The sequence below is a fragment of the Haliotis cracherodii genome, unplaced genomic scaffold (genome assembly GCF_022045235.1).
Source record: "Haliotis cracherodii isolate W230 unplaced genomic scaffold, xgHalCrac1.p SCAF_2, whole genome shotgun sequence".
NCBI lineage: Eukaryota > Metazoa > Mollusca > Gastropoda > Lepetellida > Haliotidae > Haliotis > Haliotis cracherodii.
The window spans coordinates 24,719,487-24,746,035 of record NW_027266275.1 but is presented as its reverse complement, the minus strand read 5'-3'; the positions used below and the strand labels follow the sequence as shown (position 1 = coordinate 24,746,035).

The 26,549-nt window shown below is 40.9% G+C and overlaps 1 protein-coding gene across 2 annotated transcripts in view; it reads right to left on the bottom strand.

The window, feature by feature from the left end:
* The window catches only part of LOC139467870 (multidrug resistance-associated protein 1-like), an 86,164-nt gene that overhangs the window by 24,729 nt on the left and 34,886 nt on the right, over positions 1-26,549 (bottom strand). For both annotated transcript variants that reach the window (XM_071249388.1, XM_071249387.1), the window contains exons 9-22: positions 24,115-24,292; positions 22,796-23,050; positions 21,833-21,898; positions 20,723-20,860; positions 19,892-20,038; positions 18,351-18,435; positions 10,530-10,596; positions 9,418-9,544; positions 8,830-9,006; positions 7,783-7,950; positions 7,293-7,494; positions 5,181-5,250; positions 4,794-5,001; positions 1,433-1,646 (exon numbers count right to left, since the gene is read on the bottom strand). In XM_071249388.1, coding sequence (XP_071105489.1) covers positions 1,433-1,646; positions 4,794-5,001; positions 5,181-5,250; positions 7,293-7,494; positions 7,783-7,950; positions 8,830-9,006; positions 9,418-9,544; positions 10,530-10,596; positions 18,351-18,435; positions 19,892-20,038; positions 20,723-20,860; positions 21,833-21,898; positions 22,796-23,050; positions 24,115-24,292 — 2,102 coding nt within the window. The remainder of the gene's footprint in view (positions 1-1,432; positions 1,647-4,793; positions 5,002-5,180; positions 5,251-7,292; positions 7,495-7,782; positions 7,951-8,829; positions 9,007-9,417; positions 9,545-10,529; positions 10,597-18,350; positions 18,436-19,891; positions 20,039-20,722; positions 20,861-21,832; positions 21,899-22,795; positions 23,051-24,114; positions 24,293-26,549) is intronic.

Sequence of the window (26,549 nt, the reverse complement as noted above, 5' to 3'; positions counted from 1 at the left end):
CATATATTATGTCATCTTATCTTTGTATTTAGTTAGATACAGCTATGTGGACAGATGAAAATTTGTATAATTATAGTTAGAAGTATTTGATACGATTCAAATCCTATGTTGCTTTACGAATCCTCTTTTACATGTAACCTAGATCAGCAACACATACCAACTGCTCAACTTCTGGATTTCAAGCTATTTACTCACAATAACTTACTTCTGTTGCATGTTTGTGGTTTGTGATTGCTCATTAATGTCATGTGTATATTGTGAATAAATAATATGTAGGTACAATTGTCGATAATAGAGTAAGTGGCCAATAATAACGCCAGCCAGCCTTGGCCCGGCCTGGCCAACTTTTAGGCAACCCTGATTGTTGGTCATCACAGTACAAACTCACTGATCACACAAAAATGATCAGATTTTTAGACTGTTGAACACCAAAGTCATGTTGTCAGAAGAAATTTTACCAATTTCGATCATATGGAAAGTGTGTGAATCTTACAAGGTTAGCTATCACAAACAGGCTAACGACTTCAATTTACACCTCTCAGCCAATCACTGTCATCGGATGTCACCTGACCTGCACTATCATGTAGAGGAACATGAGAGGAATCATCACACTGAGGAACAATGGTGTCGTCGTGCTGATGATAATAATGACTGCCAATACAGCAATGGTGCTGGTGATGAGGTGAAATGTCGTTGGTGCCAATAAAATGTCTACAACATCCACATCCTTTGCAAATCGATTGAGAACACGCCCGAGCGGAGTAGTATCAAAGAAGGACATTGGGGAGGAGAATACATTGTCCAGCATAGCACTATGCAGTGTCCGCCCAGCACGGATATGGCCCAGGTAGAGTGCTACACTTGCAATAAAGATGGCGACACCTGAAACATAACATGGTACGGTCATGTGGTAAACCTTGAAATGTCACCTGGGATTCCTTAGCTTGATGTGTGAGGAAAGCCTGAAGTGATACAGGTCCTAAATGTTTACCACTTTGGTGAAACCCACGAGTATGGTGATTACAAACCTAGAAACATCTCAGGGCAAACCAGGATTCAAACCTACAATTATAGGATTCTGGCGTGCACAAGGGACGCACCACAGACAACTGGGTCACCTGTGCCTTCCACATTCTGTAAGAAACGGAAACCACTGAAACAGGACATCATGCAAAAACACATTAAGATTCATTAAGTCGACGCTGCACTCAGCAATATTCCAGCTGTATGAAGGCAGTTTGTACGTAATCAAGTCTGTTTCAGACAACCCGAGTTTGACTGAGTAACATCCCATGCCTTTGTGTACTGATGACATGCATCAACCATGTCACCAAGTCTGACCCTTGATTGCCTCTTGTGGCAAGCCTTGGTTTCAGGGATCAAGCATGACACAGAACATTCACAGATCTCATTATGGTAGATGGAATTGTACCTTGAGAAAATCCCAGAGCTCCATACACGCCTAGCCTCATGTCCCGTTGTGCAGTGTTGGTGTGGTTGAACCTCTCGGCATCATTACTCCAGTCACTGAGCCAGACGTTGGAGCCGATGCTGGCGGCATTGTACAGGAGGTAGAAGAGAAGGATGACGGCTGACAGGATGGGACCAATAGCCTTGATATAGGCCATGAACACACCTAACTTCACCTGAAGACAGACAGAGAGGTTACACACACAAGACAACTTAAGAGTGAGTGACTGTGCTGGGTTTATGTCTCTTTGTATGTTTGATGTTTGACACCCCACTCTTTGTATGTTTGATATTTGACACCCCACTCTTTGTATGTTTGATGTTTGACACCCCACTCTTTGTATGTTTGATGTTTAACACCCCACTCTTTGTATGTTAGATGTTTAACACCCCACTCTTTGTATGTTTGATGTTTAACACCCGACTCTTTGTATGTTTGATGTTTGACACCCCACTCTTTGTATGTTTGATGTTTAACACCCCACTCTTTGTATGTTTGATGTTTAACACCCGACTCTTTGTATGTTTGATGTTTAACACCCCACTCTTTGTATGTTTGATGTTTAACACCCCACTCTTTGTATGTTAGATGTTTAACACCCCACTCTTTGTATGTTTGATGTTTGACACCCCACTCTTTGTATGTTTGATGTTTAATACCCCACTCTTTGTATGTTTGATGTTTAACACCCCACTCTTTGTATGTTTGATGTTTGACACCCCACTCTTTGTATGTTTGATGTTTAACACCCGACTCTTTGTATGTTTGATGTTTAACACCCCACTCTTTGTATGTTTGATGTTTAACACCCGACTCATTCTATGTTAGATGTTTAACACCCCACTCTTTGTATGTTTGTTGTTTCATACCCCCCTCTTTGTATGTTTGATGTTTGACATCCCACTCTTTGTATGTTATATGTTTAACACCCCACTCTTTGTATGTTTGTTGTTTCATACCCCACTCTTTGTATGTTTGATGTTTAACACCCCACTCTTTGTATGTTTGATGTTTAACATCCCACTCTTTGTATGTTATATGTTTAACACCCCACTCTTTGTATGTTTGTTGTTTCATACCCCCCTCTTTGTATGTTTGATGTTTGACATCCCACTCTTTGTATGTTTGATGTTTGACACCCCACTTTTTGTATGTTTGATGTTTAACACCCCACTCTTTGTATGTTAGATGTTTAACACCCCACTCTTTGTATGTTTGATGTTTAACACCCGACTCTTTGTATGTTTGATGTTTGACACCCCACTCTTTGTATGTTTGATGTTTAACACCCCACTCTTTGTATGTTTGATGTTTGACACCCCACTTTTTGTATGTTTGATGTTTAACACCCCACTCTTTGTATGTTTGATGTTTAACACCCCACTCTTTGTATGTTTGATGTTTGACACCCCACTCTTTGTATGTTTGATGTTTAACACCCGACTCTTTGTATGTTTGATGTTTAACACCCCACTCTTTGTATGTTTGATGTTTGACACCCCACTCTTTGTATGTTTGATGTTTAACACCCCACTCTTTGTATGTTTGATGTTTGACACCCCACTCAGTTATATTCCAAATATTGGATGACAGCCTGAAATAATCACGTCTGGATGAGACAAACCAGTGATCAATACTGTCATCAATGGTCAACACCTTCGGGTACTATGAAAAGCCATCAACCAAGTCAGCGAGCCTGACCACTGAATCAGCCATTACGACATAGGTTGGTGGGGACCAGTTCTAACCCAGTAAGACCAAGGGTGTAAGCCGCCGACATTTCAGTCATTTCACAGTTTGTCATCTTGGTGAGTGAGGAAGCGAATGAGTGAGTTAGTGATTATGGATTTACGTGGATTTTACCAACACTTCAGCAACATCATGACGTGGGACACCAGAAGTGGGTTTCACATATTTTACCAATTTGGAGATTCGAAACCCAGGTCTTCGGTGTGAGGAGCAAATGCCTTTACCACTAGGCTACCCATGAAGCAACAAGAAATATTGCTGTACATAACATGGTTTGCAAAATAAACTATTGTGAAAATATACACAAATTTTGAAAAATAACCACTTTACTGATATCCCACTTCTTATAACACTATCCATTCACATCACATCATGGAGGCAAACCAAGACTGGACCACATACTTGTACCCATGAAATCAATCCTGATCCAAAGCTAATGAAGGCTTTAACAAAAATGCCACACATCGGGTTAGGCATGCCATACACTAGTCTGCAAGTCCCAAGACAATCTGGACAAAAGACTTTTTTCCACAAATCTTGATATCTGTTAGGAGCAACTAGTATTAAATAAGCTGTTAACTCATGAAATCTACCCCTGCATAAACTGGCTTCATATCAAGTTTCAGTTGAAAGAGCACCATCCAGATAACATCAATACTGGGCTAAATAAAATATGCTGATAATGACTTACCGTATATTGCTGTGTATAAGGCGACCCCACGTATAAGAAGAGCCCCCTGTACACGCTTTCAAAATCAACCCAAAACCCTATACTCCGTGTAGAAAGCGACCTGGAATGAAGCACATCACAAGTGCGCACACAAACCTTATATGCAATAAAAATATGTTTATCTTGCGTTGTTTTTTCTACGATGTGTAACTCCAGCACATGTTGCCATTTTGTGTTTACATGGTGCGACACCAAATTGGTGCCCGTAAAATAAAATTCATTTATGAAGTAATAACATATCGGAGACAATGGTGAGTAATTTAATCGCCAATTAACTATGTTGTAACTAACTAGACTTATGTTTGCTTCACATTCAGCATGTTTATTCCAAAATCACTTATACACACCGTCTCCAACAGTTGTTAATACAACTGTAAAAACAGCGGGAATTGATTTCAGCTTCACCGGTTATCACATGTTAGGTCACATGTGCAATATGCAAATGCTGACTGGTACTTCCAGCTCTCTACTCATGGATGTTGATTGTTTTACCGTGTCAGCTGGTTTGACAATCTGCATCGAGGCCAGGGTCATTTCAACTTTATTTGCAGAAATTATTAAAATATATTCAAGGAAAAGAGATACAAATCACGTTTATGTATGGAAATAGTTATTGGAACAGTTATTTAGGACGAAATGCGAAGTCTTATTGTCAAATGCTGGGCTGGCTATCGGACGCCGGTTGACATCGCCAGTGGAAAAAGATGTGAGATCTTCGACTCCGTGTATAAGACGACCCCCCTTCTTAACCCCCTCATTTTAGGTACGAAAACTCGCCTTATACACAGCGATATACGGTAACCCATTACCCAAGTAAGAACCCACTCAATGTCACCATCTTACCCTGCCCGTCTCCACTCCCTCGGCCTGTATCAGTTTGTCTTCCTGCTTCTTGCCGTCTGCTTCAGTCTCATTGAGCTTGACTTTGCTGGTGGCATCAAGATGGTGGTCAGTTTTCTGTCGGAGATCGTGAGTGGAGTTGAGGGTATGGCTACTGCCGTGTGTGTGATCCGATTCTGTGCGAATACGCTCCGATATCTTTGAAACATGTCTGTAAACAAAGTCACAGAATTATGCAACAGAATCAAGTCGCCATAAATGAAATTATACAACTGCAATAAAGGTCATCTACTGTCATTGACAGCGTCAGTAAAATTCGTTTCATAAGTGATAGTGAGGTATAGTGGAGAGAAGACATCAACACTTCAACAATTGCTGAAACAAACCTACCTCTGAAGATCCTTTGTGTCATCCAGTACTGAACCAAGTTGAGACAAGATCTCTTCTCGTAGACTCACATCTGGAATTCAAACATGAGTATGTTATTCCAGTGCAATCAAGATACACATGAGGGGTGGCTGAAAATCTGTAAAGAAGACACAGCCCACACATTCACAGAGATGTTTGAGGTGTGAGCCCCACTACAATGGATGTACAGTACCTCGTCAACAGTTTGCATGTATTAAGTACAATACTCTCCATACTCACAGGCTTCATTTAAACCAAATACACAACCAGAAAGTATATTTCTGCAGACATCAAACGACCTGATATTGTGCTTGAAGATGATCCAAGATTAGGAAGACCTTCAACTGCCACCACTAATGAAAATGTTGACAAAAACATTCTGCCAAAACAGTAGGCACTTCTCAGGAGAAAGTTGGGAACATTTTGAGGAATGAACTGGGCATGACACAGGTTTCAGCACAATGAGTTCTAAGGCTTCTGAAACAGAAACTTTCCAGGTTCATTATATCTCCAGCTCATTTTGAGGGATTTTCAACCATGGATGAGCCTTGGGTTCACCCCTATCAGCCAGAGACTAGCAACAGTCCTGCTGTGGGGGACATTTTACACCATCAGGAGAAAGCCTTTTATACCAGATGAATCCAGTCAGAACAGCATCATTGGCAGAAGTGTGTGGACCTCAGAAGGGATTATGATGAATGCATTCCATCAAAGCTAGGCTCAGAAGATTTCTGCAACCCTTCGTACCTCTCAGAATGCAATGTACAAGCCATAGTAGTGAGAGTTGCTATGGAGTCCACCCATCCAAACCAGTGGTTGATAGCACGAATACCGTATTTTCTTGAGTATAGTGCGCACTTTTTTTCGAAAAAACACAGCTGTGTAGAAGGGGGTGCGCATTATACACGAATTATGAGTTTGGGTGTTTTTTTCCCCCATGGAAAGACATTACCGTGAGCACGAAACACCGGAAATACCATGTCAACAAATCCATACTGAAGTACGCAAAATATTTATGTAATTACACTGTCTGTCTATAAAAAGTGTTCTTTGTATTTCTGGACTTATGTTTGTAACTTACTACATTAATTTTATTCAAAATTCCTTATAATATTGTTTTTATTAATTTCTGCGAAATCGTGTGTGAAGCGATCGTAAGATCGCACAACTCACCGTTATTAACAGCAACAACGGTCAGAATACCGCTATTGACGCCTTGAAACGAACTTTAGTTGACAGAGAATGGATACATATATCATAAATGACATACTTTGACTCGTTAAAAGTCATATTTGTTTTTGTTTGACGATTCTATGTCAACATGAAATTCTCGCGCTCACGTGATCACGTGCGCGTGAGCCTTGACGGTGACTGGTCAGACATGTTCCATGTAAAAAATAATACCCGGGAATAGCGATCAGCTGCTTCGCTTAGGGTTATTATTATTTTAAATATGTTTAGTAAAGGCTGCATATAATTAAGAAAATAATGGAATATATTATTCCTGATAAATAAAATAGTTTCAGATACAATTGTTGCCGATCCTTGCATTAAAAATCCTATAAAGTTATATCATTGGTTGTGTCTTGACCGAATCACCGGTCGATTCCAAGAAAACGTGTGTACAGCTGATTGCTGTTTCCGGCTTAGTTTACGAGAAAATACACAAGGTAATCTTAATCCCAAGATATAAAACAATGCCTAGCAGAACAATAAATACTATTCAAACGGTAAATAAACATGTCTGGTGATTTTTTATCTCAAATTTCGAATTTGTACTGACGAAATTTCTCAGCATCCGTTCGTTTGCCGGACTTCGCTGAAAGGGTACGGTGTAATTTTTTTCTGCGCATATTCAAATTTCATATTGAACCCGGTAGAGGGGGGTGCGCATTATACATAGGTGCGCACTATACTCAAGAAAATACGGTACTCATCCATGACGTTTGGGTGTGATGACCCAGTCAGCCCAGTAACACACTGTAACCACTCCATCATAACGCTGGACGTGTTTTCTAGAAGCATGGGGTAGTGGGGACCTATTATGTCCCTGAATCTCCAACAAAGTTAACTACAAAGAGTATGAGTTCCTACCTTCCATGTCCCCGAGATCCTCCCCCTTGTCATCCCCCCCAAGCTCCTCAGTCAGGTAGTTCTTGAGGAACACCGCAAAGGCGCCAGCGTGGTCCATGAGCTCCCCGAAGGACCCAACCTCAGACACTTTCCCGTCAACCAGCACCACGATCTTGTCCACCCTTGGCAGGTAGCTGATGCCGTGGGTAACCAGGATTCTGGTCTGAAACCGAGAGCACTCTTGAACACGCTCGACATTGATACATGAAATTGGATGGACAAACATAAGGCTGAAAAAGGTAAATTAGTCATGGTTTTTTTGTAGTTTGCAATATAAACTTTCATACAAAAAGCCAATGTCATCATAAAATATGCACTGAGTTCTGAGTTAGAGATAACGGGAGTCATCTTTTGAAGTACTGTTTCTGAAGTATGAAGTGTTTTTCCCGAATCTTGGCACGTGGAATTCAAAGAAAAAGAAACAAAAACCTTTCAGGTTAGTGATACCTACCTTGCCAGAAAGCATTCCATCTGCGCCTATGACATTGTCGAAGATGTGTTTGCCAACGTGGGAGTCAACGGCACTGAGGGGGTCGTCAAGCAAGTACACATCGGTGTTCTGGTACACGGCTCGGGCTATAGCAACCCGCTGCTTCTGTCCACCGCTCAGGTTAATGCCCTGTCGCCAGGATAGACAGGACAGGGTGAAACAGGGTGAAACAGGGTGAAACAGGGTGAAACAGGGCACAGTGGTGGGCACAGGGTTTTACACAACACACAACACTGTGTCCAGAACGCACAACTGTAGAGAATGGTTGCAGAAAACAATATACTGCAATATCCAATTGTATCTACATGTATCTGTGTGGTCAGGGGACCGTTACACAAGACAAGCTGTTGTAAGTCAGTGGTGTACCGATGTCAGTGTGGTCAGAGGACTGTTACACAAGGCTATCTGTCGTAAGTCAGTGGTGTACCGATGTCAGTGTGGTCAGAGGACCGTTACACAAGGCAATCTGTTGTAAGTCAGTGGTGTACCGATGTCAGTGTGGTCAGAGGACCGTTACACAAGACTATCTGTTGTAAGTCAGTGGTGTACCTGTGTCTGTGTGGTCAGAGGACCGTTACACAAGGCTATCTGTCGTAAGTCAGTGGTGTACCGATGTCAGTGTGGTCAGAGGACCGTTAAACAAGGCTATCTGTCGTAAGTCAGTGGTGTACCTGTGTCTGTGTGGTCTGTGTGCGAGTTACAACATTCAGTGGCATTGGTAAAAGATTTTGAACTTTTGCAAAAACCGAACTGAAAACCATTTATGCTTGTGTTCCGTTTTTGCCTTTTGCCAATCAAAAGAGAAAATGTCAAACCTGATTATATATGCCAACAGACTGAATCTAAATTAACTTGTCATGCAAGTCAAACTAGCTAAAAGCAAATTTGTATGGTATCGTGGCTCATGAATCGAGATAAGTACCTATACGTGAGGTAGTTGTATAGTGGCACCCCTTCTACATACAAACAATGTTGCTCCCGGACAATGCTGGTCTTCCATTCACTTACCTTCTCCCCAATCTCCGTCTGGTCACCGGCCGGCAACATCTCAATATCGGGGTCCAGGGCACACGCCCCAACCACTTTTCTGTATGCGTCATCATCAGACGTCTCCCCAAATAGGACGTTGTCCTTCAACGTAGCATTCTGTATCCAGGGTTGCTGGGATACATAGGCAACACTCCCCTGGAACATGTACACACATGGTGAACATCCATCACACGCTGGTGGGATCGTTTGGGATTTTTACACTGTAGCATGCAACACTTGCTGTATCAACACTGTAGTCTGTAAAACTTATGATATCAACAGCCTGCAACTTTAGACACTAGTCCAATGCCTGAGTCTAGTCTGTTTGGTCTCTGCTCAGCTAATAATAGTCTACATGATAGCACTAAATTCTCCTGAAAATGATGTAAAAGCCAAATTCAGGCTAGTACTCTTGAAAGTTTTGTTTGGCACACACAGGATCAATAATGTAACATGCATGATTTGTAATATCAATACTATCACCTGTACAATTTAGGGACATAGTGAAACCTGCATGATTTGTCTATGAGTCACACCAATATTCAACTATCACTGCATGGCACTGACCTTGACATTGACCGTGCCTGATATCCGGTCCATCTCCCCCAGGAGAGCGGACAGCAGGGAGGACTTGCCTGCCCCTACCACCCCCACCACCGCCACCAGGGACCCCTCCTCCACAGAGAAGTTGATTCTGGAATGAAACAATAATTATTTATATAGTTGAATCTATGGATCTGACAAATGTTGAGGAGAGGTGAAATGCGGTTTAATACTGAGTTCAAGATTATTGAACAGCAGTTTTACATGGATACCCAACTCAGACACAGTTTACTGACTCCGAGCCAACCAGTCATTGTTTTATCCCATTAATTCAGCCAGGCCATGTACCATATTTTAACGTCTTTTTGTATGATGTGCCGGGGGTAGATTAATCAAGAAAGAGAATTAAATACTGACTTTTCATTAAAACAGTTTCAGGTTGTGTTCTCCATAAAATTGTGTTCTGATATCACTCCAAGTGAGTGAGTATGGTCTTTACGCCGCTTTTAGCAATATTCCAGCAATATCACAGTGGGGGACACCAGAAATGGGCTTTACACACTGTACCCATGTCGGGCATCGAACCCAGGTCTTCTGCGTGACGAGCGAACACTTTAACCACTAGGCGACCAGACCACCCGAGATAACTCCAAAAAGACGATTGATCACTGACTGTTACAAAAATATGTACGCCAAACGAACCAAAAGAAAGGAGCCAAATGGAATGGTGCGATGGACGTTAACACACTCTCTAATACAGAGATACAGTAAGCTACGTTTATTCCGACCACCCTTATAAGGAACTGACCGATAAAACCACCTTATTGTTTAGTCCCGGCCATTTGTTGTATATATCTGTATATATGCTTAAAATCAATGGTCCCTTTGAGTTCATTATAACTGTAGTTTACTTCATACAGACTTACTAACAAATATTTCATTGTGGGTTAGAGATACTTTTCAATGACCATATCAAGAACCAGTGTGAACCAGGATTAGGCTCAAACCCATGCACCTGTTGATCACACATTCCTAAAACATACTGATACATAATGACATCCGTGACATCCGTGACAACAGACAACCTGAGACAATCCTGCTGCTTCTCCCGTGAAGAGCCTTTAGTCACTACTTACCCTTTGAGGGTAGTGGCTGCCTCTGGGTCCCAGGTGAACACCCCATTGTCAATACTCACAGCCAATTCTGGAACATCAAGTAAAATCTACATGGCCGGAAGTCTTTAATATGTAAGAATTCACTTCAAAACTTTTTGCGATTATGGAGCTATGAACATAAAAAAAACAGTACAAAATCCCAAATCCATGTAGCAGTTTCTTACAAAGGGTTTAAGTTTATAACTCCATAAATACAAAAACAGTGTAGTCAATTGTAGTGTGTAGTGCTTTCATTCTTGTTTGCCCTATTTATGAATATATTCACTCAAAATATTTCCCATATTTAGACTTTATTTCTGGTAATAATCGTAAAGACATACTACAGTCAAGCCCTGTTAATATGAAATGGTTGGTTGCAAATGATTATGTCGGATTAACGAAATTAAGTAGTATCAATGTTCGTGATTAAAAATAGGACAACTACACGATAGATAACGATACAAACATGTCATAAAAATATGAAAAATGAAATACTCATAATGTTATGTTACATTGTCAGCAACATATGTTTTCTAATCATGCAACCTCTAAAGCTTAACACAAAAAAACTGTTACGGAATGTATGACTTATTCAAAATACTTTAAAAAGTATAGCCTGGAATGGAAGAAACTGGTACCTCAAAGCTAAGAAAGCTGCTTTCAAGTAGCTAACGTTGACTTACTGTTAGTCATTTTATTGGTCTGACACAGTTCACGAAAGGTTGTTCTGACGTGATCTGTATCAGGATGTCCTCAGCGATAGCCAGAACTGTATCTGGCTTTAATGTGATTGAGGTAATCTAAGCATGTGATTAATCCTGTTTTCTTTATTTAAAGTATTAATTGTTTATTGTAAAGCAAGTTTATCTCTGCAGCCGTTGTAATATGCAGCTACCAGCCGACTCATCTCTCATCAAAACACGGGTCTGTGTACTCGCGGGCGGATGACCGCAGAGTACCCTGATCACCGTGTCTGATTAATGAGACTCATTAATGAGTGATTTCGGTTATTTGTCTGCAAATTAGGTGGGTCAGAGTTGGAGAGCTAGACTGTCTGATTAACGGGTGTAAATAGCACTGATTTAATCAGTTCCCATTATTTGTGTCAGATAAGAGACTTGACTGTAGTTAAAATGTTAAACTCTTCTGATGTAAACTGTCTTCAGAACTTAGCCAGTTATGTTAAAGATGCTATGGTGGTAAGACTCACTGTCTGTGATGGTACATGTGTAACACATTGTAGATATAGGACTCACTGTGTGTGTATGGTACATGTGTAACACATTGTAGATATAAGACTGTAAGACTCACTGTGTGTGGTATAACACATTGTAGACATAAGAATGTAAGACTCACTGTGTGTGGTACATGTGTAACACATTGTAGACATAAGACTGTAAGACTCACTGTGTGTGGTATAACACATTGTAGACATAAGACTGTAAGACTCACTGTGTGTGGTGGTACATGTGTAACACATTGTAGACATAAGACTGTAAGACTCACTGTGTGTGGTGGTACATGTGTAACACATTGTAGACATAAGACTGTAAGACTCACTGTGTGTGGTGGTACATGTGTAACACATTGTAGACATAAGACTGCAAGACTCACTGTGTGTGGTATAACACATTGTAGACATAAGACTGTAAGACTCACTGTGTGTGGTGGTACATATGTAACACATTGTAGACATAAGACTGTAAGACTCACTGTGTGTGGTGGTACATATGTAACACATTGTAGACATAAGACTGTAAGACTCACTGTGTGTGGTGGTACATATGTAACACATTGTAGACATAAGACTGTAAGACTCACTGTGTGTGGTGGTACATGTGTAACACATTGTAGACATAAGACTGTAAGACTCACTGTGTCTGGTACATGTGTAACACATTGTAGACATAAGACTTTAGGACTCACTGTGTGTGGTGGTACATGTGTAACACATTGTAGACATAAGACTGTAAGACTCACTGTGTGTGGTGGTACATGTGTAACACATTGTAGACATAAGACTGCAAGACTCACTGTGTGTGGTATAACACATTGTAGACATAAGACTGTAAGACTCACTGTGTGTGGTGGTACATGTGTAACACATTGTAGACATAAGACTGTAAGACTCACTGTGTGTGGTATAACACATTGTAGACATAAGACTGTAAGACTCACTGTGTGTGGTGGTACATGTGTAACACATTGTAGACATAAGACTGTAAGACTCACTGTGTGTGGTATAACACATTGTAGACATAAGACTGTAAGACTTACTGTGTGTGGTATAACACATTGTAGACATAAGACTGTAAGACTCACTGTGTCTTGTATAACACATTGTAGACATAGGACTGTAAGACTCACTGTGTGTGGTGTAACACATTGTAGACATAAGACTGTAAGACTCACTGTGTGTGGTATAACACATTGTAGACATAAGACTGTAAGACTCACTGTGTGTGGTATAACACATTGAAGACATAAGACTGTAAGACTCACTGTGTGTGGTATAACACTTTGTAGACATAAGACTGTAAGACTCACTGTGTGTGGTATAACACATTGTAGACATAAGACTGTAAGACTCACTGTGTGTGGTATAACACATTGTAGACATAAGACTGTAAGACTCACTGTGTGTGGTGGTACATATGTAACACATTGTAGACATAAGACTGTAAGACTCACTGTGTGTGGTATAACACATTGTAGACATAAGACTGTAAGACTCACTGTGTGTGGTGGTACATGTGTAACACATTGTAGACATAAGACTGTAAGACTCACTGTGTGTGGTGGTACATGTGTAACACATTGTAGACATAAGACTGTAAGACTCACTGTGTGTGGTGGTACATGTGTAACACATTGTAGACATAAGACTGCAAGACTCACTGTGTGTGGTATAACACATTGTAGACATAAGACTGTAAGACTCACTGTGTGTGGTGGTACATATGTAACACATTGTAGACATAAGACTGTAAGACTCACTGTGTGTGGTGGTACATATGTAACACATTGTAGACATAAGACTGTAAGACTCACTGTGTGTGGTGGTACATATGTAACACATTGTAGACATAAGACTGTAAGACTCACTGTGTGTGGTGGTACATGTGTAACACATTGTAGACATAAGACTGTAAGACTCACTGTGTCTGGTACATGTGTAACACATTGTAGACATAAGACTTTAAGACTCACTGTGTGTGGTGGTACATGTGTAACACATTGTAGACATAAGACTGTAAGACTCACTGTGTGTGGTGGTACATGTGTAACACATTGTAGACATAAGACTGTAAGACTCACTGTGTGTGGTGGTACATGTGTAACACATTGTAGACATAAGACTGCAAGACTCACTGTGTGTGGTATAACACATTGTAGACATAAGACTGTAAGACTCACTGTGTGTGGTGGTACATATGTAACACATTGTAGACATAAGACTGTAAGACTCACTGTGTGTGGTGGTACATATGTAACACATTGTAGACATAAGACTGTAAGACTCACTGTGTGTGGTGGTACATATGTAACACATTGTAGACATAAGACTGTAAGACTCACTGTGTGTGGTGGTACATGTGTAACACATTGTAGACATAAGACTGTAAGACTCACTGTGTCTGGTACATGTGTAACACATTGTAGACATAAGACTTTAAGACTCACTGTGTGTGGTGGTACATGTGTAACACATTGTAGACATAAGACTGTAAGACTCACTGTGTGTGGTGGTACATGTGTAACACATTGTAGACATAAGACTGCAAGACTCACTGTGTGTGGTATAACACATTGTAGACATAAGACTGTAAGACTCACTGTGTGTGGTGGTACATGTGTAACACATTGTAGACATAAGACTGTAAGACTCACTGTGTGTGGTATAACACATTGTAGACATAAGACTGTAAGACTCACTGTGTGTGGTGGTACATGTGTAACACATTGTAGACATAAGACTGTAAGACTCACTGTGTGTGGTATAACACATTGTAGACATAAGACTGTAAGACTTACTGTGTGTGGTATAACACATTGTAGACATAAGACTGTAAGACTCACTGTGTCTTGTATAACACATTGTAGACATAGGACTGTAAGACTCACTGTGTGTGGTGTAACACATTGTAGACATAAGACTGTAAGACTCACTGTGTGTGGTATAACACATTGTAGACATAAGACTGTAAGACTCACTGTGTGTGGTATAACACATTGAAGACATAAGACTGTAAGACTCACTGTGTGTGGTATAACACTTTGTAGACATAAGACTGTAAGACTCACTGTGTGTGGTATAACACATTGTAGACATAAGACTGTAAGACTCACTGTGTGTGGTATAACACATTGTAGACATAAGACTGTAAGACTCACTGTGTGTGGTGGTACATATGTAACACATTGTAGACATAAGACTGTAAGACTCACTGTGTGTGGTATAACACATTGTAGACATAAGACTGTAAGACTCACTGTGTGTGGTGGTACATGTGTAACACATTGTAGACATAAGACTGTAAGACTCACTGTGTGTGGTGGTACATGTGTAACACATTGTAGACATAAGACTGTAAGACTCACTGTGTGTGGTGGTACATGTGTAACACATTGTAGACATAAGACTGCAAGACTCACTGTGTGTGGTATAACACATTGTAGACATAAGACTGTAAGACTCACTGTGTGTGGTGGTACATATGTAACACATTGTAGACATAAGACTGTAAGACTCACTGTGTGTGGTGGTACATGGGTAACACATTGTAGACATAAGACTGTAAGACTCACTGTGTGTGGTATAACACATTGTAGACATAAGACTGTAAGACTCACTGTGTGTGGTGGTACATATGTAACACATTGTAGACATAAGACTGTAAGACTCACTGTGTGTGGTGGTACATGTGTAACACATTGTAGACATAAGACTGTAAGACTCACTGTGTGTGGTATAACACATTGTAGACATAAGACTGTAAGACTTACTGTGTGTGGTATAACACATTGTAGACATAAGACTGTAAAACTCACTGTGTGTGGTATAACACATTGTAGACATAAGACTGTAAGACTTACTGTGTGTGGTGGTACATGTGTAACACGTTGTAGACATAAGACTGTAAGACTCACTGTGTGTGGTGGTACATGTGTAACACATTGTAGACATAAGACTGTAAGACTCACTGTGTGTGGTATAACACATTGTAGACATAAGACTGTAAGACTCACTGTGTGTGGTGGTACATATGTAACACATTGTAGACATAAGACTGTAAGACTCACTGTGTGTGGTATAACACATTGAAGACATAAGACTGTAAGACTCACTGTGTGTGGTATAACACATTGTAGACATAAGACTTTAAGACTCACTGTGTGTGGTGTAACACATTGTAGACATAAGACTGTAAGACTCACTGTGTGTGGTATAACACATTGAAGACATAAGACTGTAAGACTCACTGTGTGTGGTGGTACCTATGTAACACATTGTAGACATAAGACTGTAAGACTCACTGTGTGTGGTGGTACATGTGTAACACATTGTAGACATAAGACTGTAAGACTCACTGTGTGTGGTATAACACATTGTAGACATAAGACTGTAAGACTTACTGTGTGTGGTATAACACATTGTAGACATAAGACTGTAAGACTCACTGTGTGTTGTATAACACATTGTAGACATAAGACTGTAAGACTCACTGTGTGTGGTGTAACACATTGTAGACATAAGACTGTAAGACTCACTGTGTTAGGTGGTACATGAGTAACACATTGTAGATAAGACTGTAAGACTCACTGTCTGTGGTGGTACATATGTAACACATTGTAGACAGAAGACTAAGACTCACTGTGTGTGGTGGTACATATGTAACACATTGTAGACATAAGACTGTAAGACTCACTGTGTGTGGTGGTACATGTGTAACACATTATAGACATAAGACTGTAAGACTCACTGTGTGTGGTATAACACATTGTAGACATAAGACTGTAAGACTCACTGTGTGTGGTGGTACATATGTAACACATTGTAGACATAAGACTGTAAGACTCACTGTGTGTGGTGGTACATGTGTAACACATTGTAGACATAAGACTAAGACTCACTGTGTGTGGTGGTACATATGTAACACATTGTAGACATAAGGCTGTAAGACTTACTGTGTGTGGTGGTACATGTGTAACACATTGTAGACATAAGACTGTAAGACTCACTGTGTGTGGCATAACACATTGTAGACATAAGACTGTAAGACTCACTGTGTGTGGTATAACACATTGTAGACATCAGAGTGTAAGACTCACTGTGTGTGGTATAACACATTGTAGACATAAGACTGTAAGACTCACTGTGTGTGGTATAACACATTGTAGACATAAGACTGTAAGACTCACTGTGTGTGGTATAACACATTGTAGACATAAGACTGTAAGACTCACTGTGTGTGGTATAACACATTGTAGACTCACAATGGTATAACACATTGTAGACATAAGACTGTAAGACTCACTGTGTGTGGTATAACACATTGTAGACATAAGACTTTAAGACTCACTGTGTGTGGTGTAACACATTGTAGACATAAGACTGTAAGACTCACTGTGTGTGGTATAACACATTGTAGACATAAGACTGTAAGACTCACTGTGTGTGGTGGTACCTATGTAACACATTGTAGACATAAGACTGTAAGACTCACTGTGTGTGGTGGTACATGTGTAACACATTGTAGACATAAGACTGTAAGACTCACTGTGTGTGGTATAACACATTGTAGACATAAGACTGTAAGACTTACTGTGTGTGGTATAACACATTGTAGACATAAGACTGTAAGACTCACTGTGTGTTGTATAACACATTGTAGACATAAGACTGTAAGACTCACTGTGTGTGGTGTAACACATTGTAGACATAAGACTGTAAGACTCACTGTGTTAGGTGGTACATGAGTAACACATTGTAGATAAGACTGTAAGACTCACTGTCTGTGGTGGTACATATGTAACACATTGTAGACAGAAGACTAAGACTCACTGTGTGTGGTGGTACATATGTAACACATTGTAGACATAAGACTGTAAGACTCACTGTGTGTGGTGGTACATGTGTAACACATTATAGACATAAGACTGTAAGACTCACTGTGTGTGGTATAACACATTGTAGACATAAGACTGTAAGACTCACTGTGTGTGGTGGTACATATGTAACACATTGTAGACATAAGACTGTAAGACTCACTGTGTGTGGTGGTACATGTGTAACACATTGTAGACATAAGACTAAGACTCACTGTGTGTGGTGGTACATATGTAACACATTGTAGACATAAGGCTGTAAGACTCACTGTGTGTGGTGGTACATGTGTAACACATTGTAGACATAAGACTGTAAGACTCACTGTGTGTGGCATAACACATTGTAGACATAAGACTGTAAGACTCACTGTGTGTGGTATAACACATTGTAGACATCAGAGTGTAAGACTCACTGTGTGTGGTATAACACATTGTAGACATAAGACTGTAAGACTCACTGTGTGTGGTATAACACATTGTAGACATAAGACTGTAAGACTCACTGTGTGTGGTATAACACATTGTAGACATAAGACTGTAAGACTCACTGTGTGTGGTATAACACATTGTAGACATAAGACTGTAAGACTCACTGTGTGTGGTATAACACATTGTAGACATAAGACTGTAAGACTCACTGTCTGTGTGTGGTACATGTGTAACACATTGTAGACATAAGACTGTAAGACTCACTGTCTGTGGGGTTGTGCTGTACAGCCGATGGGTCCAGCTCCTCGTGTTGAAGGAAGTGCTGCAGCCTCTTCAGTGACACACTGGCCTGTGGGGAGCAACACACAGCCACAGCATTACAACCAACATCACCGCCGTAGCTTAGGTCTACAGGTGCCATTACACCTCATATGAATATGTTATTTAGGGGAGCTTGATTTAAATAAACATTCACACCACTCGGAAGACACACCTTAATAAAGACAAAGGTCGCACACACCACTTTGTCTAAAATGGTAAATTGTTTCTATTCTTCAAAGATTCAAATAGGAATTATTCTCTTTCACTGATTCAATACTTTTTCAAAAGCCCACTTGTCAAGGGAAAATCAGAGCTACCAGCTCAGGGTAAATGCTGAATACATAAGACAATGTGGGTCCAGTTCTATCTAGCATAGAGACTAAAGTGTTGACAATTTGAGGGGAGATAACTCTATCAACCATATGATCATGAAATGAACAGTATGTCATTAACTGATGGTGATATAAGAGATAATTCAACATAAAACACTGATAATGAATGACAATCATTAAATTATAGATCACAGAGGCGACTTGCCACTGGAATAGTCTGACATGAGGTGAGGGGAACATGTTCTGTTGCTATGACTGACACATGTTGCTATGACTGACACGTTCTGTTGCTATGACTGACACGTTCTGTTGCTATGACCGACACGTTCTGTTGCTATAGCCAACAGGATTGTTGCTCTGACTGACACGTGTTGCTATGACCGACATGTTCTGTTGCTGTGACCGTCACGTGTTGCTATGACCGACATGTTCTGTTGCTATGACAGACACATGTTGCTATGACCGAAACGTTCTGTTGCTATGAAAGACATGTTCTGTTGTTATAAACAACAGGATTTTTGCTATGACTGACACGTGTTGCTATGACTGACACATTCAGTTGCTATAACCGACAGGATTTTTGCTATGACCAACACATTCTGTTGCTATGACTGACACGTGTTGCGATGACTGACATGTTCTGTTGCTATGACCGACATGTTCTGTTGCTATGACCCACATGTTCTGTTGCTATGACCCACATGTTCTGTTGCTATGACAGACATATTCTGTTGCTATGGTCAACATGTTCTGTTGCTGACTGACACGTTCTTTTTCTATGACCGACACGTTTTGTTGCTATGACTGACATGTACTGATATGTGTTGCTATGACTGACATGTACTGACATGTATTGCTATGACTGTCATGTATTGACATGTGTTGCTATGACTGACACGTATTGACATGTGTTGCTATGACTGACATGTACTGACATGTGTTGCTGTGACTGACATGTTCCGTTGCTATGACTGACATGCTCTGTTGCTATGACTGACATGTTCTGTTGCTATGACTGACATGTTCTGTTGCTATGACTGACATGTTCTGTAGCTATGACTGATATGCTCTGTTGCTATGACTGACAAGTTCTGTTGCTATGACTGACATGTTTTGTTGCTATGACTGACATGTTCTGTTGCTATGACTGACCTGGACAATGTTGGTGATGACCTGGGGCAACATGGAGAGAGGAAATCGGAGAATATTGAACAGTGACAGCGACACAAAGGCCTTCTCAGCATCCAGGACATTGTTGGAGTCCGACATCACATAGACAGCAAACGTTGTCAGGGAAACCTGGGCAAGGTGAACAAGCAGCATTGACAAGAAATCGGAAGATCACTGACACAGGCTAGAACACGTCAGCTCTTAATTGTAATAAAGAAGTTGTTCATCCATAAATTCTTATCCTTATTTACGTCAGCCGGAGACATCTACCACAAGCAACACACAAGGATTGATTGATTGATTGAGTTTGGTTTTATTCCAGCAATGTCACGGTGGGGGACACCAGAAATGGGCTTCACACATTGTACCTATGTCGAGATTCGAACCCAGGTCTTCGGCGTGACAAGCGAACGCTTTAACCACTAGGCTACCCAACCGCCCCCAACACACAAGGAACACTGTGGGATAAACTGTCTCACTAAGCAGATTAGTTTGTTTGTTTCTTGTTTAACGCTACACTCAGCAATATTCGAGCCATATGACGGAGGTCAGTAAATAATTGAGTCTCGACCACACAATACAGTGACTGTCATGAGCATCGATCCACACAATTGGGATACGATGACATGTATCAACTAAGTCAGCGAGTCTGACCACCCGATCCCTTTAGTCGCCTGTTAAGTCACGTAGCAGTAATGTATGTAACATGGAAACAGATATAGGCAACCTAACACTGGAGAGAGAGATATATGATTTGCTGAAGTGGCTGTCACATGCAAGACTAAAGGAGGTAACTCTGGCCTGTGGACTGACCATGAAGGGGGCTGTGGTCCAGGTGAAGGAAGACAGCGCCTGCAGGTAGGACGACTTCTTCAGCACATCCAGCTCTTTGTTCCTGATGTCTAGGATCTTCTTCTGGAACGATGGCTCCCATGCATACAGCTTCAGCACCTGCACGGGAAACACATCGAGAATCTCACCTGTCTTTTGCTATCAAATATATCATGATATAAAGTTTATAACACCAAGACTTACAGTCATATTTTGAAATGCGACATAACGGATGAGAAATGACAGCCATTGTAAAATATCCACCACATATATCGTTGGAAACATTGCAAAATAATTTTTCTTAAACAGAGACACATTTTGATGGTTTTAAACCTTGTTGCGAAGATTCCACGAAAACTTTCCTAAACCTTTGATTTTTTACATTAGCCCATACACTACAAGCGATATCTTCAGTGGAGTGAGTGAGAGAGTTGGGTTTTACACCGCTTTTAGCTATGTTCCAGCAATATCACGGCGGGGGACACCAGAAATGGGCTATCTTCAGTGGAAGCCAGTTTTGGATGATAAGTATACTTGATGGATAAAAGGAACTAAAACAGTTTATACAATGTTTCAAGAATGTTTTTGATGTTAATGGAGATGTTTATCAGTGCAATGGACACCATTGTAACCATGTGGGGATCAAACCCAGCTCTTTGGTGTGACGAGCAAACGCCTTAACTACTGGGCCACCACACTGCCTACCCCTAGATGGAACACTGTTCACTAATCTCCACAAGCAATCATCAAAGCACTACTTATTAAATGATTTGTTTGTTAGTTGTTTAATGCCGCGCACAGCAATATTCTAGCTTTATGCGGTCTGCAAATAATCGAGTCTGGACCAGACAATCCAGTGATTAATATCATGAGCATCAATCCACGCAACTGGGATATGATGACATGCATCAACCAAGTCAGTGAGCCAGACCACCCAATCCAGTTAGTCGCCTCTTATGACATGACACACATAGTCGCCTCTTACCACACGCATGGGTTACTGAAGACCTATTCTACCCCGGATCCACACGGGACACTTATTTAATGACAGAAAGCTGGTTCTCGTTCAGATACTAAGCCGGGCAGTCTCACCTTGATTCCATTGAGGACTTCATTCATCAGTTTGATCCGCCTGTCCTTCAACGCCATTTGCTGAACCTTAAATACAGAAACACAAACATCAACAAAGGCAAACAAGGAACTAGTACTTAATAAAACTCCAAAATTATTATGCACTAAATATAAAGGACCGAAATAAACAAATCTGGATTCAAACCCATGATCAGCAGATACTTGAACGACTAAGGGAGGGAACTCCACACGGCTGACAGCAGCACCTTAAGACCACTGTGACACCATCAGTAAAATACATCTGTTTCACTAACTATTTCACACTAATTCTTTACATAATATTATTATAGTTTAAAAAAAAAAAAAATACTTGTCATGACTATCTTAATTATCTCTGAATGGTTTGGAGGCACAGGTGGCCCAGTGGTCTGAGGTGTCCGGTTTTGTTGTGCAGAGTTGTCTCCCCTAGGCATGCCAGAAGCCTAAGATGATAGGTTTGCCCTGGCCATGTTCCTCTGTCTATCAGTTTATACATGTAATTATAGGTTTCATCAAAGTGGTAAACATCTTAGACCTTAAATAACATAACTTTAATACTGTTCAAAGAGAAGTTAAACCAAACTCACTCACTCACTCAGATCAATTGTTTACACAAAATCACTATATTTTTTAAAGTGAGTCAGTAAGTGAGTGAGTGAGTGAGTATGGTTATACACTTTTTAGAAATATTCCAGCAATATCACGGCGGGGAACACGAGAAATAGGCTTCACACATTGTACCCATGTCGGAAATCAAACCGGGTCTTCAGCGAATGATTTAACCACTTGGCTACCCGACCGCCCCTTAATTTTTAAAGAAACCACCAATCCTTACATTTCACTGGTTTTGGTTGTTGTGTGGCTGTGACAATAGATTTGAACTCACTCACTAGTCATGGACTACTGGGTTGTGTTAACCTGTAAAAACCCAGTGGTTCCTCCCACCTGAAGGTTCTTGGTCTTGTTGGCGATGACGGCGTTGACGGGGATGAGGAGGACCATGACGCCCACACCTGCCATGATGGACGGCCCCAGGGTCTGCCACAGGAAGTAGAGGGACACAGAAATCTGGAAGGGGGCGGACCAGATCATGTGGAAGTAGGTCGTCAGGTCCATGAACCGCTGAGCATCCACAGACATTAGGTTTGTGATTTCACCAACCGTGGATGTTTTCCTTGCAGAATTGGACAACTTCAACGTCTGAAAGGAACAATAATCTCCTACACTGTCTAGTAGCACTACCAACAGCTGATTTTGCCTTGCATGAGAAACTAACTAACCAGTAGGGAGTCTTATGAACTGGGCACAAGTCATCACTCAAGTTGAACAATATTCAAGTACTCAGAAATCACTCTTTTTTTTCTCCCCAGAGTTACACTCTTCACTGTCACAGCTGTGTACCACATGGATATTTGTTCACAGTTATCAAAATGAAATTGCTGAAGACTAAGAAAATGTGACTAGGCTAGTTGCCAGTGACACCTGGTCAGGGCACCAGTAACATGGGTACTACCAGCAAGCAGTTGAGTAATGAAATCTATACCTGTTCACTATTGTTGTCATTATGCAAAAATCAATTAAACAACAATCATTTTCAGCTCCCTTACCTTCCTGAACTCTGCAGCCATGATGACCATGTTTGACTTCATCATGAGGACTTACCTCTCCGGATTCCACAGCCATGATGACCATGTTTGACTTCCTCATAAGGACTTACCTCTCCGGATTCCACAGCCATGATGACCATGTTTGACTTCATCATGAGGACTTACCTCTCCGGATTCCACAGCCATGATGACCATGTTTGACTTCATCATAAGGACTTACCTCTCCGGATTCCACAGCCATGATGACCACATTTGACTTCATCATAAGGACTTACCTCTCCGGATTCCACAGCCATGATGACCACGTTTGACTTTCTTATGAGGACTTACCTCTCCGGATTCAACAGCCATGATGACCATTTTTTACTTCATCATGAGGACTTACCTCTCCAGATTCTACAGCAATGATGACCATGTTTGACTTCATCATAAGGACTTACCTCTCCGGATTCCACAGCCATGATGACCACTTTTGACTTCATCATGAGAACTTGCCTTCCTGGATTCCACAGCCATGATGACCATGTTTGACTTCATCATGAGGACTTCCCTTTCCAGATTCCACAGCAATGACGACCACATTTGAATTCCTCAGAAGGACTTACCTTTCTGTACACTGCAGCAATGATGACCACGTTTGAATTCCTCAGGACTTACCTTTCTGTACACTGCAGCAATGATGACGGTCCTGAGCCTCATGCCCAGGACAAGGCAGCCATGGAAGTACTGGTGGAGGATGAGGGACTGAACTAGAGCCACTAATACAAGCAACACTGAATACAGGTAGCCTCTCCATAGCATCTCATCCTTGTTCTTGGTAAAGTTGATGAGGAGTCTGGAAGAGTGAGTGAGTGAGTGAGTGAGTGAGTGAGTGAGTGAGCGAGGGGAGCGAGGAAAGCCTGACATGATGCAGGTCTTAGATGTTAACCACTTTGGTGACACTCGCAAGCATGGGTACAGTGCTGACAAACCTAGAATTAATTGGGGCAAATCGTTGATTCGAACCAATGATCATAGGTGTCTACAAGAACTAAGGGACAAAACTCTGCACAGCTTATTTCAGCTATCAATACATCACAGGGGAGAGGGTCTGCTGTTGATTCCATCAAAACAGCATCACCTTCTGACACCAAGAATGGGCCTTACACATTGCAATGCAAGTGGGAATCAAAAACAGATTATTCTCATTAACAAGCAAACATTTCAACAGTGAGACTTCCCAATCTTAACTTCTTGAGTGGCATTTAGAAGTTGGAGTACTAAGTAAGGATAAGATATATGGATGAACAACTTCTTTATTACAATTAGGAGCATCGTTTCGGTGTCAGTTCTAACACCGTTATCAAGCAAGTGATGTACAGTACTTGCTTACTTACTTACTTTGGAGATTTAACGTGCGCTTTCCGACTGATGCGTATTTCGCACACGGGCCCGGCCAGGCCATTTAATGTGTTTCCGAAAGGGGCGAAAGTGGTCTGTGCAACCCAAGAGGGGGCTTTAGGGGTTGCTTATATAGAATTTGGGAATTTTGAGATTTGGAATAGATGCCGATGGGGTTGGGGAATAGAACTAAGGGAGCTGGATATGGTGGATGTTTGTTGTTTATGTGATTTTGATTTGGTAGGTTATTGTGTTTTTAGATGCGTTTTATTAGTTCCGTTTTGATTAAGAATACTCCTAAGGCCTTGAAGTTTTCTAGTTTATTTTGTGGGTTTAGTATTGCTTCTAGAGTGAGAGCCTTGTTTAGACTGAGGGTGGTTTGTAATGCGGTTCGATGTGCTAGGTAGTGTGTGCAGTGGGTGAGTGTGTGTTCTGGGGTTTCTGGTTGTTTGCAGTGTGGGCAGTTACCTGTAGTGTGTTTTTTTATAATTTTTAGGTGGTTAATTAGGTTGGTGTGTCCTGTTTGGAGTTTAGTCATTACTCTGTCGATTTTTTTGGATGGATGGAGAATTTTTGGTTTGGTAAGTGGTTGCTGAGCCCTTTTTTGATTTGGCTATTTGAGTTTAGATATAGGTTATGCCATTTTTTGTGATTTTTTGCTTGTTTACACTTTTAATTTCTGATTTTGAGATGGGTAAGTTTAAGCTTATTTCTGGGATTTTGAGGGATAGTTTAATTTAGATGTACAGAGTATAGTTGACAAGTATATACACAGGTAGGAGGCAGTGTTTAGACAGTAGTGTTGATATCAGATGTAGTGACACTGGAGTGGAGAAGCCTGTTATGTACACCAAAAGGGGTGATATAAGGTTAACATTATAACAAGCAAAGCCAGTAGTACAAACAAAAGGATTAAGACTGATTGGGCCTTTGATGAGTTGATGGTATGGAGGGGGTATGTAATAGCTTTGATCACAGTTGATTGATGGTTGGAGTCTTTTGATGTCACTCCTAATTGTAATAAAGAAGCTGTTCATCCATATATCTTATTCTTACTTCCCAATCTTAGCCACAGTTAACAAGGCGTAGGGTAACCATTACATGACTGCTGAATTGTTAGCAGACTAAGAATATTCCTCTGCACTACGACACAAAATGTCCTTTGCTTGGAGTGAGTGAGTGAGTTGGGTTTAACGCCGCTTTTAACATTATTCCAGTTATATCATGGCGTGTCAGCTTTATGTGGGAGGAAAGCCCGAAGTGATGCAGGTCTTAGACGTTTACCACTTCTGTGAAACCCACGAGCACGGGTATGGTGCTGACAAACCTAGAAACATAATCGGGGTGAACCGGGATTCAAACCCACAATCAAAGGTTTCTGGCGTGTCCAGGGGACGCAACTCTGCACAGCGAATCGCGGCACCTTAGACGACTGGGCCACCCGTGCCCCCGTCCTTTGCTTGAAAAGACATACAAGACCACGGCTCCCTGTAAAGTCAAACAAATTGAAGCTCTAATTCACCCTTCTACAATAATGTTAAAACAAATCTGCAGAAATGGTTCCTATAGCATTTCAATAAGTCTGCAAATTTTTCAACTGAAAATCGTGACAATAATGTAAGCATGAATCTATTGTCAAAATGCCCCTTACTCGTATTAAAAAAGTGACACATTTTCATCCGGACATATTGGAGGTTATTGTCATGTCAGGT